Source organism: Cheilinus undulatus, linkage group 12, assembly GCF_018320785.1.
Source record: "Cheilinus undulatus linkage group 12, ASM1832078v1, whole genome shotgun sequence".
Lineage (NCBI taxonomy): Eukaryota > Metazoa > Chordata > Actinopteri > Labriformes > Labridae > Cheilinus > Cheilinus undulatus.
The window spans coordinates 48,345,838-48,362,209 of NC_054876.1; the positions used below are offsets into that span (position 1 = coordinate 48,345,838).

Sequence of the window (16,372 nt, forward strand, 5' to 3'; positions counted from 1 at the left end):
ATGATAATAATAATTTCTATTATTATTTTAACTACAGTGAAAAAAATTAAAACAATACTTATTATTTCATCATGCCATACACCTAAGAAGTGCCCAATCCTCGCAGACTTACAAGACTCTGAATAACAAAACAGACAGTATCACTTTACATTTCAGATAGAGACAAATCAAATGTTAACATAATGTTGTTCACTGGATATTAGACCTTACACTTCTTATTATACAGCAGCTTTAATTTTCAGAAGTCAAAGTGTCCTCTTTCGCTGCTGGAAAGCATTCAGCACAAACTGAGCAGGCTGAAAGACTTGGTGTGTAAAAAGAAATTGTACGCTCTCTTCATGAGACAGAAAACAGATCAGGACAGTCTGCAGGCATTTTACAGAGTAGCTGATATCTTAGACTGTGGTACAGAGGAAAACAGAATAAAAAGTGCATTTCATTTTCCTCAGACCAAAATCACAAAACACACGTTTGCTCCTCCTCAGGGACAGCGTGGAAGCGACCTGTTTCCAGAGCGAGGAAGGATAAGACATCTGAGCTGAGCACTGACAGACCTCTGAGCTCTGGTGAGGTTCGGAGTGGCATAAAGCTCTGGACTGTAGACTCTTTTAATCAGATTATACTTTCTAAATATCCTGCAACTACTATTACTACCATTAATACTAATATAATACAAAGAAAAATAAGCTGTTACAGTGATGACTAAGGTGAAACAATGACTGGTCACCACTAAAAGTAAACAAATATTCTGCACACTGCTCCTGGCTATGATGATGTCATGAGTCATCAAGTTGTGACATCACACTGGTGGATAAACGTGACTGGCTCACTGAAGTAGGGATGGGACAGATTATAGATAGGGTGATAAATGATCATTCTTATTTGCATGATCCAAATATTGATATTCTGATTGATGGCAAGGAGCTCTAAAATTATTTCCTCATCAGGACTTCATGAGGAAGTTAGAAATGGGATAAGAAAAGTTGAAGTCAGATGTGGTCATGGTGAAATTCCTCCAGCCACAAACTTTGGAATATATGCCTCAAAATTTGGAATAGAATACATGAACTTTAAGAACGGATGCAACTGACTTTGGAACAGATGCCACAGAATGTGGAATATATGCCAAAACTTTGGAACAGATGGCACAGACCCTGGAATAGATTCCACAAACTTTGGAAACAAAGTCACAAACTCTGGAATAGATTCCACAAACTCTGGAACAGATGCTACAAACTTTGGAAGAGACGCCTCAAACTCTGGAATAGATTCCAAAACTTTGGGAAATATGCCACAAACTCTCAACAGAAAACATGAACTTTAAAACAGTTGACATAAACTTTGAAATACAGCCCACAGACTTTGGAATATATGCCAAAACTTTGGAACAGATGCCAAAGACTTTGGAATTTATGCCACAGACTCTGGAAGAGATTCCACAAACATTGGAAAAAATGTCACAAACTCTGGAATAGATTCCACAAACTTTGGAACAGAGGCCACAAACTTTGAAAGAGATGACTCAAACTCTGGAATAGATTCCAAAAACTTTGGAACAGTTGCCAAAAGCTTCGGAAGGATGCCACAAACTTTGAAATAGATGCCACTTACTTTGGAACAGATGTCAAAGACTTTGGAATAGATGCCACAGACTTTTAAATAGATGCCACCGGCTTTGGAACAGATGCCAAAGACTTTGGAATCGAACACATAAACTTTGGAACAGATGCCACAGACTTTTAAATAGATGCCACTGGCTTTGGAACAGATGCCAAAGACTTTGGAATCAAATACATAAACTTTGGAATAGATGCCATAGATTTTGGAACAGATGCCACAAACTTTGGAATATATGCCTCAAACTTTGGAATCTAATACATAAACTTTAAAATAAATGACACAAACTTTGAAATAGATCCCACAGACTTTGGAATATATGCCAAAACTTTGGAACAGATGCCACAGACTTTGGAATGGATGCCACAAACTCTGGAATAGATTTCACAAACTTTGGAACAGATGCCAAAAACTTTGGAATTAATGCCAAAAACTTTGGAATAGATGCAGCAGACTTTGTGATTGATGCCAATGCTTTCTACCTAATGGCAATGCTCCCTCAATGGCAGGCCGTAAGCCGCCTTTTGGTCCCAGTGCTGAAGTTTCATCATGTACATTTGTTTTCTTTTTTTTTACACAGTAGAGACAGGGGTGCTTTAATGGTATCCCTATCTGTGTGTAACTCAGAGTTGTGTTAACACAGAGACAAAAGTATTCTGCTCAAAGCTGTCAATACAAAGACGTGTCAATACAAACTTCTGTTTCTGCCCCTTCAAAATTCTATACTCATGTGCTGTTAGAACATGCAGAGAGGATGTTTAAATCCTCTTTACTTTACTGGAGGTTTCAGGACAAACACAATAGATTGATTTTAAGGGTGTTGGTGGGATGAACAACACCAAGACTGCAAGACTGTGGCTCTGAGCATGCTCACTGAGCAGCTGAGCAGCACCTCTGGAAAGACGTAATAGTGTTATAAAGAAAATATCAGAAACAATAGCACATCCATGATTTATAAAACACTTGAATTCATATGAATATCATCATATTGAAAATCATAAATTGAAATGTTTAAAATGTTTTTTTGTTTTTACACTTTTAACAGTATAATACTGTAAAAATTTCATTTTATAGATGCCACTGAATGTGATGTCTGACATGCTACAAGGTTCTGACTGAATGCAGCATCATCGATCACCTGTCAATCATTTCACAGGTGTGATTCCTGCTCATTGAATGTCCACTAATGATGGCATCAGAGTCACACCTTGGTACTAGACTGAGTGAGGTCAATGGCCTCCCCTTCCACCTCCACCTCTATGTCATTCCCCCGATAACCAGTGAAGGAGGGGCTGATCGGAAACCGTCTTAACCAGCGAGTCCGCCGAATCACATCCATTCCCACTGGAAGATCATAGGATGGTGAGGAGAAGGGGGCAGAGCCCCAGTTGACCAGACCTCGCTCCTGTCTGGATCCTGGACACAGAAACAGACGTGTGTGAATCTAAAGAACCCCACGATGGGGTCAGGGGTGAGTTTAGGGTTTGAGGCTTATATTTAGGGTTTTAGGGTTAGTTGGGTTAGATATAACATGGAGGTCAAACCTCGCCCATAAACAACTTCCTAACTGTTAAACCTCTCTTTGAAGGCACTAGAGTGTCTCTGGGTTACCTGGAATGGTGTTGTCCAGACAAAATGCCAAAAATCCTCCGACAAACATCTCAGTGGACAGAAGAACGGTTAAAATCTGATCGAGTTCAGCAACACCTGAAACACATACATCACACTGATCTATGTAACATCGTCACATGTAAACACTTACACAGTATTTCAGAGTCTCTGTTCCAAAAAAGTTTGGTCGCTGTGTTAAATAAAAAAAAAAAACAAACAAACAAACAAAAAAACAGAGGTCAACGATTGTCAAATCTCCAGAACCCAATTTTTCTTCACAATACAACAGAAACAACATATCAGATGTTGCAACTGAGACATTTTACCCTTTCATAAAAAATATTAGCTCATTTTGAATTTTATGGCAGCAACACATCTCAAAAAAATAGGGACAGGGCCATGTTTATCATTGTGTAGCATCCCCTCTTCCTTTAACAACAGTCTGTAAATGCTTGGGAAGTGAGGAGACCAGTTGATGGAGATTTAGGAGAGGAATGCTGTCCCATTTTTGTCTGATGTATTGTGCAGGGATGTCCCGATCCCAATCACATGTATCGGATCGGGGACGATACTAAGCATTTTTAATTAATCAGTGATCGGCAATTTGGGGGCATATGTTGCTCTTAAAGCTCTCTCTACTTTTCAGCATTGATAGTTCCTTTCCAGATGTTAGAGCTGCCCACGCCATAGGCACTAATGCAACCCCATACCATCAGAGATGCAGGCTTTAGAACTGAGCCAGGAGAACAAGCTGGATGCTCCCTCTCCTCTTTAGTCCACAGGACACGGCGTCTGTGGTTTCCTCTGACCACAGAACAGTTTTCCATGTTTCCTCAGTCCATGTTAAATGAGCTTTTGTCCAGAGAAGATGGCGGTGTTTCTGGATCCTGTTCACATATGGCCTCTTCTCTCCATGATCCAGCTCTAACTGTCATTTGTGGATGGCACTGCCAACTGTGTTGACAGGCAATTATTTCTGGGAGTGTTCCTGAGCCCATGCAGTGATTTCAGTACAGAATCATGCCTGTTCTTAATGCAGTGGTCCCTGAGGGCCCCTCCAGCCTTGTCCCTTGTTCACAGAGAGTTCTCAAGATTCTCTCAATCTTTTGATGATATTATGGACTGTAGATGGAGAGATAATCAAAGTCTTAAACCATTTTACATTTAGGAACATTTTGTTGAAATTGTTCCACAATTTTTAGACTCAGTTTTTCACAGATTGGTGAACCTCTGCCCATCTTTACTTCTGAGAGACTCTGCCTCTCTTAAATGCTCCTTTAATACCCAGTCATATAACTGGCCTGTTGCCAGTTAACCTCATTAGTGTCAAAATGCTCCTCCAGCTGTATCTCATTAGTACCACTTCCTTTTCCAGTCTTTCATTGCCCCGTCCCTACTTTTTTGAGCTGCCATCAAATTCAAAATGAGCTAATATTTTTTAATGAAAAGGTTAAAGTTCTCAGTTTCAACAACTGAGATGTTGTTTATTTCTATTATGAATAAAATATGGGTTTACGGGATTTGACAAGCATTTACATTTACATATTTACACAGCGACCCAACTTTTTTGGAAATGTGACTGTACACCACAGCTGATCTATGTCAAGCTAATCTACATATAAACAGTAAAACATTAATGTTTCATTAATGTAATCATTAATTATTAATCATGTAATTAATAATCATTAATGTTTCATAATCATTGATTATTACAGATCAATTATTAAACAGAAGGCCATCATCAGTCTTTACCTTGGGTAGGGCTGGGTTAGTCACTGACCTGTGTTGATGGACTTGGGGTGAGCATCCAGGTAGGTGGGGAGAGTGAGGCCGAAAAACATCGAGAACCCGAGGACGAAAAGATTTCTGGATGAGTTCAAATCAACCAGCTGAAGGTTGGACAGACCAACCGCTGTGATCATACCTGAAAAAATAGACAACTGTAACCACCGAACGGTACACAGACCTCTGTTCAGAGACCGCTATGTATTTTAACAGACAGCTCTTTTTTATTTCTATATACTTCAGGTTTGGACTCACCAAACAGAGTGCAGAACATTCCTCCCAGGATCGGATCAGGCAACGAGGCGAACAGAGCGGTGAACTTCCCCACGGAGCCTAACAGAAACATGATACCTGCTCCATACTGCACCACCCGCCTGCTGCCCACCTGCACACAAGGTCAACAAATCAAACATCCATCTCAACACATGACAATGGAAAAAAAATACTGAGACAATGTCAACCACTATATGCAACTCTATAATGAGTTGCATATATCTAAGTAGTTGCATGTATCAAAATAGTTGCATGTTTCTGATTTTGTTGATTTGATGCATAAATCTGATGAGTTGCATACATTTGAGTAGATGCATATATTTAAGTGGCTGCTTATATCTTTTTAGTCGCACATATCTGATAAGTTGCATATATTTGATGGTTTGGATATATCTGAGAAGTTGGATATGTCTTCCTAGCTGCATATCAAATCAGTATCATAAATCTGTTTGGGTGTGTGTGTTTGAGTAGATGCAAATATCTGAATGGCTGCATATATCTGAATGGCTGCATATATCTGAGTGGTTGCATATATCTGAGTGGTTGCATATATCTGAATGGCTGCATATATCTGAATGGCTGCATATATCTGAGTGGTTGCATATATCTGAATGGCTGCATATATCTGAGTGGCTGCATATATCTGAATGGCTGCATATATCTGAATGGCTGCATATATCTGAGTGGCTGCATATATCTGAGTGGCTGCATATATCTGAATGGCTGCATATATCTGAATGGCTGCATATATCTGAGTGGTTGCATATATCTGAATGGCTGCATATATCTGAGTGGCTGCATATATCTGAATGGCTGCATATATCTGAGTGGTTGCATATATCTGAATGGCTGCATATATCTGAGTGGCTGCATATATCTGAATGGCTGCATATATCTGAATGGCTGCATATATCTGAATGGCTACATATATCTGAATGGCTGCATATATCTGAATGGCTACATATATCTGAGTGGCTGCATATATCTGAGTGGCTGCATATATCTGAATGGCTGCATATATCTGAGTGGTTGCATATATCTGTTGAGTTAGACAGGTTTAGTTGCATACATCTGATTAGTTTAATTTATCTGACATTGCTGACTTCCTGTGATCTCAATTATCCAAAATCATCATCCAGTAAGTGTTTGTGGCCTTATCTACCTTTGTGATTCCCAGGACGCCTATATTTGGGCTGGAGGAAGTGGATCCGTTTCCTGTCCCCAGCAGTCCAGCGATGATGCAGCAGACTCCCTCGGTGAAAATCCCCCTAAAAAGGGTAACCACCTTTGAATAATGGAGTGGGCGGAGCCTCTGAGAACAGTAACTGTGGCTGTGGCGTTCCTGTTTACCTGTTGATGGCATGGACTGGAGGGGGTGTGGCTCCAGACAGACGGGCGCAGGCGTAGTAATCCCCGATGGACTCCACAATTCCTGCCATGGTAGCGCTCAACATTCCCAGAACCCCAGCAACTGTTACCACTGGTAAACCCCACTGGCCTACCAGAGACAAGACAGGGGGTAAATCTATCAAAGACTTACTCTAATTTTGACATTTTTGATCCTCTCATCCACATTTATAAATGACGAGAACCTGCCAGACAATATCCAGGGATTTAAACCTAAACTTATGATGTCTGCCTTCAAGACAACATTCAGAAAAGTAAAGATAGACATATTCAGTCTGCCTTTAAGAAAATAGTCAGGGTTTTAAAGGTAAACAAAGTATGTCTTCCTGTAAGACAATACTCTGGGACTAAAAGGCAGACATATTAAGTCCGCCTTTAAGTCAAAGCTCTGGGATTTTTAATAAGGTAAATTAAGTCTGCCTTTAAAACAATACTCAGGGATTCAAAGGTTAATATATTATGTCTGCCTTTAATACAACACTTGGGGATTTTCAAGTTAGAGAAATTAAGTCTGCCTGTTCGATGACAGGGATTTTAAGGCTAAATATTCTAAGTGTGCCTCTAAGACAACACTCAGGGATTTTCAGGCAAACATACTAAGTCTGCCTTCATAACCAAAGTCAGGGGTTTTAAAGGTGAAGATATAAAGAGGTTATTGGTTGATTGATTGATTGATATTGATTGATCTCTGTCTTACAGGGGTATGGTATTCTAAACCAGGGTGAAGAGGTCATGATGTCACCGCGGGCGTCTGTCCTGGCCTTGTGTCCGTAGCTATCAGGGTCAGTAGGCAGCAGGTCGGTCAGGGTGAAGACGTAGCAGACGAGCCAAACTAGCAGGATGGCGAGAATGATCTTTGGAAGAAAAAATATTTCAATGTCTTCGCTTCAGGGACTTGAAAATCATCTGATGACAAACAATTAAGAACTGAAAGTGCTCGACTCATTGAAGCCGCATCAGTAAAAACGAATGCTCATAGTTCTACAGAGCATCCATCAGGGAATGGCTCTTATGACGATCCCACCACCCACAGAGGAGATTCAGCACTGCTGAGTGATAACACCTAGGATGAGTCCCATAATTCCTACACCCCCAGAGATCAGAGAATGTTCATCATGCTCATTGAATCTCTGTCTAAGGATGTAGTCTGACCCGGGTAATCCAGACTCAGATATTGATGATTACCTCAGAGAGACCATTCCTGCTGTATTCCATCATTTTGTACCAATCATCTCTTCATCATATCAAAATGTACTTTATCACATCATTCACATTCTAATGTTTAACTAACGTCGCCATCAGCTTTCTGTTACTTTTCTGTATGTTTTTACTTACTGGAAACATTTTGAATATCTGGACCCGTGTCGAGGTAAGACCCTTCTTCCTGCTGTACACAGGAACAGGAAGTGATGTCGCTCTAAGGTACTGAGCAAACAGTACAATGAGCAGAATACACCTGCAGAGAGACAGACAGTTAACACCTGGACAGTTTTAGAGACTGTAATAGTTTTTTTTTTCATCTTTGGACAGGGGTCACGTGGTGGCAGAATTTCCCAACATTTCCCAACATGTTGGTGTTAACCCCTTTATTATTATTCTCTAAAATCAGAGGTGATTGGTCCAGGTCTCATCTTCAGAAAAGAGACCGTCTGCTAAAAAAACACAGGGGTCAAATGAAATGTTTTGCCATTTTTGAGTCTACACAGGTATATAAGAGAATAGATGTCTTACAGTGCTGAAAGGCCCCAGTGGGACCCGGCTCGGTCTCCGGCCGTGCTGAACACCGATAGGCCGATCAGCGAGACAGTGGGTGTGATGGTCAAAGGGCCGATATACTCCAGCAGCAAACCTGGCAACCCGCACAGACCAATCAGCAACTCCAAGACACTGGACACAATGATAGCCCCCTGGATCTAACACAGACACAACCCCAGTGTATTGGTTAGTTTGGTTGAGGATGTTAATGAGATTAAACTGAGAGAAACTGAGCAGCTGACACAAGAATCTAACCACCTGATCGACTAATCATCATCACAACATAGACAATCCTAATGAGGACCACAGGAGATCCAGACTATGACTGATTAAGAATACGCTGACCCACCCCATGGAGGATCCACCTGACAAAGTTCCATCCTATGTCAGTCCCAACCTCAGAGGACTTTGCCCTCCAAACTCTCTGCAGAACACTATGATTGAACTGAAATGACAGCCTGATTTTGAAGGATTCCCTGCTTGTATTACCATTCTGCCCTGCTCTTACTGTTGAGTTTCTGAGTGCTGCCCATGTTGTCAAAGCTCCACAAAACAATATATCCATATACCATTAATCATTACTATCAATTATGATTTACCTCTCTGATGCGAGGCTGCCAGATGTGTGACGTGTTCAGTGGGATACTCCAGTTCCCATAAATCTCCTCTGTAAGAAACTACAAATTAATCCAACATCATCACGAATCATTTGACCTTATTGTGTCCTGTTACCTCATCATGCATCTAATGCCATCATGCATCATGTGACCTCATCATGTATCATGTATCATGTAACTTCATCATGTATTATGAGACCTCATCATGTATCATGAGGCCTCATTATGTGTCATGTGGCCTCATCTTCTTGTTATTCCTGATTTGATGTCTCTTTAAACATTATCAGAGAGACTCTTACCCTCACTGGGACACTTCCAGCGGTCCAGGCTGAGGATGGCCTGAGCGGGAATCAGGAATGCAAACGCACTGGCCTGGAACAATGGAAGTCTGAACACACAGACAGAAACCAGTATAAAGGTTGGACTGTAAGCTTTTTAAGGTTATTTCCATAGCGACACAAAAGTATACTTATTGTGTAAAACTGGGCTGTTAAAATCCATGTAAACATCTTTCTCAAATCATAACTAAATCATTTTTCTCAAGTTGGATTAACACACATGTGGTTTTAGATGGATTTACTCTTCATGTTAATGCCTCAATCAGACCCAGGCTGGGCTAGGCCTTCTGAGCATGCTCCACAGCCTCCACCCCAGGCTTAACCAGGAAGTCACACTGCATAAATGCTCTGCCTATCAGGGGTCTTGTTGTTCTCTGACTTCATACATCATCATGTCTGAATTGTTAAAGTTCCTCATGTTTTTGCAGTGAAAATGAAACCAGTTAACACGTGCAACCAGAACCTGAGCCAAAAGTGACCATCTAATGTAGAAAAATCAGACGGACTGCTGTCAATAAACGACGTCTTCATAGTGCTTGTATTCTGGGATGAGGACAGTAGTCCAGTTAAATATCCTGATCAAGACCACAGATCTACTGTCTTGTCACGTCCTAACCGACTAACCTGACTCCCACAGTGGTCTGGATCAAGGTTGTGATTCCGACTGTGGTGAAGATAGTTCCAATCAGCTGACTGATGGTGTTCTGGTCCCGACCAACGCACATGGCCTCAGCGAGAAGGAACGGCACCGCCACTGTGCCGCTAAAACAGGTGAGATAATGCTGAAATCACAAAAGACAGACGCTATCAGTTAGAAACGGGGGCAGGAGAATCACGATTCACCTGAGTCATGATTGACCTCAGCTGAGTCATGATTGACCTCAGCTGAGTCATGATTGACCTCAGCTGAGTCATGATTGACCTCAGCTGAGTCAATATTCAACTAAGCTGAGTCAGGGTAAGGGTTAGGGATACTTAAGCTGATTCATGATTCACCTTTGCTGAGTCATGATTCACCTCAGCTGAGACATTATTTACCTGAACTGAGTCGTGACTCCCTTAAGTCATCATTCACCTCAGTTATGATTCACCTCAGCTGAGTCAAAAACCAGTCAACCCAATCATGGGTCTCTTAAACCAGTTTAAACCTGGTGTCAGATGTATTAAACCAGTAAAACTCACTGATAGCTGTACTAAACCAGTTTAAACTCAGTCTTAGATTTGTTGAACCAGTTTAAACCCAGTATTAGATGTATTAAACCAGTTTAAACCCTCTGATAACTGTTTGAATTGTTTCAACCCAGTCATTGATGTATTGAACCATATATATCCCTCTTTGATCCCAGTTCAACCATTATTGGAGCCCTTTAAGCCCAGTTTAAACCCAGTTCACCTGCAGTCCGAGGAGTATACACAGGTACCATGGTGGGACGTCCTCAATGGTGTAAATCATGTCTGACCCCACTCCATGTCCCATTTGACCGTCTTTCTTTTTGTCATCTTGCGTTGGAAGGTCCAGTGTATTAGTCTTGTGACTCCGCCCTTCTTCCACATAATCCTGATCCTAATGAGACAGACGGACAGACATGATTAGTTCACAGTATACAGAGCACCAAGACATCCTAATACAACTGGAGTGGATAGAAATAAATAAATAAACCTAGTAAAAGACAAAAAAAAACACATGTAAGCCGGAGTCAAGCTGGAGAGCCAGAACTGCAGAAACTACCAAACTAACCTCACCTAACCATAACATTTCTTTAAGCTATTCTAATCATAACCTTCCTTTAACCTATCCCAATCTTAACCCTCTGTTAACCTAACTCAATCATACCCTTCCTTTACCCGCACCCAATCATAAGGGTTGTTTATCCTAACCCACTCACACCCTTCCTTTAACCTAACCCAACTTTAACTGTCTGGTAGCCTAACCCAATCATACCCTTCCTTTGACCTAACCCAATCATAACATTCCTTTACCCCCACTCAATCATAAGGGTTGTTTATCCTAAGCCAATCATACCCTTCCCTTTAAACCAACCCAATCATAGCCTTCCCTTTAAACCAACCCAATCATAACCTTCTCTTGACCTAACCCAATTATAGGGTCCATTTGAAAACTTAAAAAAATTCTCCTAAGTGTTTTCCTATCCACTTTTCCTTAAGTAATGATGATTGGAATATCTGACTGCACTTTCTCTAGGCAGATGTTACGGCCGTGACGTGTGTTATTTGAGTAAAAACTACAATTTAACATTAATGGACTACAAAGTTCACATCTATCACTTGACACAATCTCTGTGTTTAGTGCAGTGAATGAGGCATGAAAGCCTTGGTGATAAACATGAGCTCATTAAGATTTTTATTTCCTGATATCTCTCCAGGCTGTGGCACTGTGGCTGTGAACGTTCAGAACAGCAGAAACGATTCGCTTCCTCTGATCTCTCTTCATACTCAGTGCCACTAGATGAATAATATTCAAGTCCTTTTATTCGCAACGATATTAAATAGTTTTGTTTTATTTTCTACCTATCCATTCTTTCTTTAATTCTCTAATTTCTGCAAAAAAAAAAAGCAAAAAAATGCAGTTTGAAGGACTGACGGATGGGTTTACTGTTTGGATAAAAAACGAGAAGAAATGAAATAGTTAAATGTGGGACAATATAGTTGTCATGTCTAATATTCCTCTTCTCATCCCTGTTTCTTCCTGTTTATCACATAAATTAAAAGTTTGACCATGAGTTTCAGTGTTTAAATTGTTACTAGTAACGTCATATTGATCAACTGTTTTGATGAACAGTCAACAGGTGCGATTCCAAGGCTAAAGTGAGAATAAAGGAAGTAATGAAGCTCCTTTCCTTATCAGCTAGAGAATTATTCAGCCTTTATCGTGGCTATTAGACTATTAGAACAGATCCATAGCCGTCCTTTACCCCTGGGACTCTCTCAGTGAGATCAGAGCAAATGTCTCCTGGAGAACAGCAGCTAACCTGATTGGTCCATCCTCTAACTGTTTCCTATTGGCCGGTTCATCAGCAGAAATGTTTAGAGCTCAGAGAAAAATCGTGGTCAGTTTCACAAACATCAGAATCAACCTGAATGAGAGCAGAATAGTTACAACAGGAAATTTGATAATCAACTAAAAGATTAGGGATCAAGCAAACATTTAAGGAAAATCTGAGAAAAGGAGGCGGTTTAGAGCACAAAGACAGGTTTGAATGAAAGACTGAAGTCGTGATCTCAGAAGGTTGAAATGAGCTCTGGAGTTTTGTAGCAATAATGACTCCATATGCCAGCTGAATTTAAAAAAAAAAGCTCAGAATGAGTCATCTTTATCAGGTATTATTCAGGGGTCATGACATCACTTCCTGTATTTGAGCCTATTTGGATTTGTTTTATATTTTGACCATGCACGCCTCCTAACCCTAACTGGACCAACAGGGTATCAAATCTCAGCATGCTTCGTACCGCCATGAAAATATCCTCAGTGAGGGTTTGCTTTAATTTAGCACAGTCAACAAGATTATTGATGAACTGATTGATTAGTTGAAGTCTGAAGGCTTGATAAGTAAATATGATGTATACAGATGCCTGCAGGATAAAATGACCTATCATTATTATTTTGATCATGGGTCAGCTTTGGCAATCTCCCTTCTTCTATTAAGTTCAGAGAAAGAAATTATGAATCAATAATCAATAACCCATTTACCTGAAAGTCTTCTTCCATGTCTGACCTGATGGACGATCGAGCACCGAATACAGCGGAGAGAGAGAGTGTTTCAGGCGAAAGTCCGCTCAGATTAACCACAAATTATTAACACAAAGTAGCACGTGACAGAGGGTTCTCATAGAAGGTTCTCACCTGCTCAGGTGACTCAAGCAGCACTTTGAGGTCAGCTTGACTCTGGTTATTGATTATTGATTATTACCTACTTCTTTACTTTCTATTCATAACAGTCTTCAAGTCAAAAAGTTTTCTAGTTCAGGGGTATCAAAACCTTAAACATCCAGCAGTAAAATAATAAATAACTGAATAAGAAAACTAAGAAATATAATCAACAAATGAAAGAATGAGTCAATACATACAAAAGAATAAATGCAATTAGAACAATAAGTAAACGAAGAATAAATGAATAGAATAATAATATAAACCCTAACCCTAGCCCTGCTCTCACCAGCACCAAAGCCCCCTCTTTCTACTATTAATTTAAGAAAAATAATTCACTTTTTGTGTTTTTTGTAGTAAAAAATGAAATATTTCAAATAATCAAACTGGCATTTAAAGGGTTAAAATCTTGAAAATTATTGAATGTTTGGTAGTTTTGAGCAGGTCTAAAGTTGTTAAAGAGATTTATGAAAAAAGTAGAAAAACATATTGATGTATGCTGATTTAATAGCAGTTTTTTTGTACTAAACTTATTTTTTTGTTCATTGAGAGAGTATGAATGACATTTGAGAGTAAAACATGTTGGATTTCAAAAATTTAACAAGAAAGAAAACTTCCTGTAAAAATTCATGCCACAAGCTGTAAAACTGACAAAATGATCACAAATTAAAAAAAAAAAAAAGGTTGAGAAAAATTGCCAAAAATGCCCGAGGAGGGCACAAGGGTTAAGTATCTTTGGGTCTTGTTCAAGAGTGAGGGTAAAAGGGAGCATAAGACTGACCGGCCGATTAGTGCAGCATCAGCAGTTTTGCAGGCGTTGTGCCAGACTGAGCTGAGAGGAAATCTGCCATTTTACCGGGAGAACGACCTCCCAACCTTCACCTATGGTCATGAACTCTGGGTAATAGCCAAAAGAATGAGATCACGGATTCAAGCGACCAAAATGAGGTGAGATATTTTTACTGTCGATGTTGTCAGTGTTGGTGTTTTTAGTGTTTGTAGTGTTTTGTTCCTGTCAAAAGTGATTTATTACCTATAAATCTTTATCTGGATCATACCTGTTTCAGATTCCAGGATGACCTACAAATCTGTATGAAGGTGCTCCTCTTTCACTTCATGTTTATTTGAGAGTCTCAATTCAGTTCATCAGGATATACTAGTATATCTTTATTTTTATCAGCCCTTTAAAAAAATAATAAAAACGAATAAAAATAGAGGTAATCAAACACAGACAGGAAACCCGGTTCACACGTGCTGTATTTTAATTTCATTGGATGATTTAAACACAAACAACAATGACAACAAGAAGTTTTAGTTCTGTTTTCTGTTTGTCCTCACTTATAAATAGAATTAATTTTACATTTGAAAAAGAAACATCTGAAGACATAGCAAGGAAACCAGACCATGTCAGACCAGATCAGACCAGTTTAGATGGTTTAAACCAGTTCAGTGTCCTTGATAACCGGGCTGTTTAAAAAAATCATCTGTTTAAGCATAGATCTGCTTCTGGAAACACCTGTCGCACCGTCAAAAGAGAAACAACCTTTTTTTAATATATATATGTACAGGAAGTCTGTGTAGCCCAGCATAAAAACCATGACGCTAACAGCGAGTGAGAGAGTCCGAGAAATCAAACCTTTCTTGTGGCAGTGGCCTTGTTTCTGATTTTATTTGTTCAGAGAAAGCTTCTTCTGATAATGCTAAGCTAACCGCTCTAACCTTCACTGCTCTATACACATGCATTGGACTAATATGTTAGCATGAGTCCCAATATATTCGCATGAGGCTAATATATTAGCTTGAGGCTAATGTGCTAGCATGAGGCAAATACATCGAGAAGGGTCTAGCTGCAGCTGCAGCCGCTACAAACCACGCTCCGTACTAAACACGCCCCATCGATCCATACAATAAATCAATTCTAACCCTAACCAGTGGAATTTAAATGCTAAACCTAACCCCAGGAAGCTAATTAATCAACACCTACCCCCATGAGCTACCCCTACATCTAACCAGTGGAAATTAAAATGCTAAACCTAGCCTAAAGCTAATTAAGGCCTATCTAAACTAATTTAAGTTAACCTTAAAATAAGCAAATAGCACAAGTGGGCGTGTTTTGTAGGGGTTGTGGTTTGTACAGTACCTACGGCTGCAGTTGGGTATTATTGAATATATCAGTATGAGGCTAATATGTTAGCATGAGTCTAACATTAGTATCAGGCCGATATATTAACATGAGGCTGATGTGTTAGTATGAGGGTAATATATTAGCTTGGGGCTAATGTGTTAGCATGGGTCTAATATGTATCAGGCAGATATATTAGCATGAGGCTAACATTAGTATCAGGCTGGTTTATTAGCATGAGGCTGATGTGTTAGGATGAGGCTAATATATTAGCTTGAGGCTAATGTATTAGCATGAGGCTAATATATTAGTATTAGGCAGATATATTAGCATGAGGCTAATGTGTTAGTATGAGGCTGATAACATGATGACAGAGTATCCTTCAGAAACAGCTGATCTAGGGTCCTGTTTTCACCTGTCTTTGAGACAATGCTAGCAGTTTGACTTCACTATAAATCTTTGCTTAAGTATGCTGACAGTTTATCTGAGTGTGTGCTGCCTGCTGTAGGTGTTGATCTGGTCATTAATGATCTGCCTGCTGATTGGACTGTGCATTATAACTCATGTGACCTCGTTCAATCAGAGCATGGTTTCCTTGGAAACATTTATTCATAAATATAAACTTTAAATAATCAATTCTGTCCATGTGATTGATCATCAGACGGCCTGGCTCCGCCCATTGCAGCTCAGTCAATCAAAAAGCCCCTTTCTGAGCATCAGCAGCTCTTCAGAGTTGCACTACAGAGAGAGGAGAGAGAGAGAGTGATGTCATTGATGATGTCAATAGCACTTCCTGTTTCAGTATAATCAGCCATCGTAAAATCTAATGGTAGATCAGACCTGGATGCTAGCGCTCATTGGAGAGGCTGTGTCCAAATGTGAGAGGCCATAAATGTCAATGATTTTAATTAAATGATGATGGAGGTTCATCCACAACTACAATGTTAATAATAAAGTAAAA

The 16,372-nt window shown here is 39.8% G+C and overlaps 1 protein-coding gene across 1 annotated transcript; it reads right to left on the bottom strand.

Moving 5' to 3' along the window:
• Positions 1-14: 14 nt before the first annotated feature.
• Positions 15-13,123, bottom strand: slc23a1 (solute carrier family 23 member 1). The gene is made up of 14 exons (XM_041802187.1): positions 13,113-13,123; positions 10,797-10,967; positions 10,028-10,185; positions 9,365-9,453; positions 9,048-9,115; positions 8,425-8,606; positions 8,029-8,149; positions 7,391-7,547; positions 6,637-6,784; positions 6,449-6,554; positions 5,269-5,398; positions 5,009-5,152; positions 3,229-3,324; positions 15-3,033 (listed from the first exon to the last, which is right to left on the bottom strand). The coding sequence occupies exons 2-14, from the start codon at positions 10,878-10,880 to the stop codon at positions 2,819-2,821; spliced, it is 1,698 nt and encodes a 565-aa protein (XP_041658121.1). The 5' UTR covers positions 10,881-10,967; positions 13,113-13,123; the 3' UTR covers positions 15-2,818.
• Between the last annotated feature and the right edge of the window lie 3,249 nt (positions 13,124-16,372).

Coding starts and splice junctions, on each gene's coding strand:
- slc23a1 (XM_041802187.1), bottom strand. CDS start 10,880: ATGGGACATGGAGTGGGGTCAGACATGATTTACACCATTGAGGACGTC. Junction 10,186..10,796: donor GTATACTCCTCGGACTGCAG/GTGAACTGGGTT, acceptor TTGTGATTTCAG/CATTATCTCACCTGTTTTAG. Junction 3,034..3,228: donor TCTGGACAACACCATTCCAG/GTAACCCAGAGA, acceptor TTCTGTGTCCAG/GATCCAGACAGGAGCGAGGT.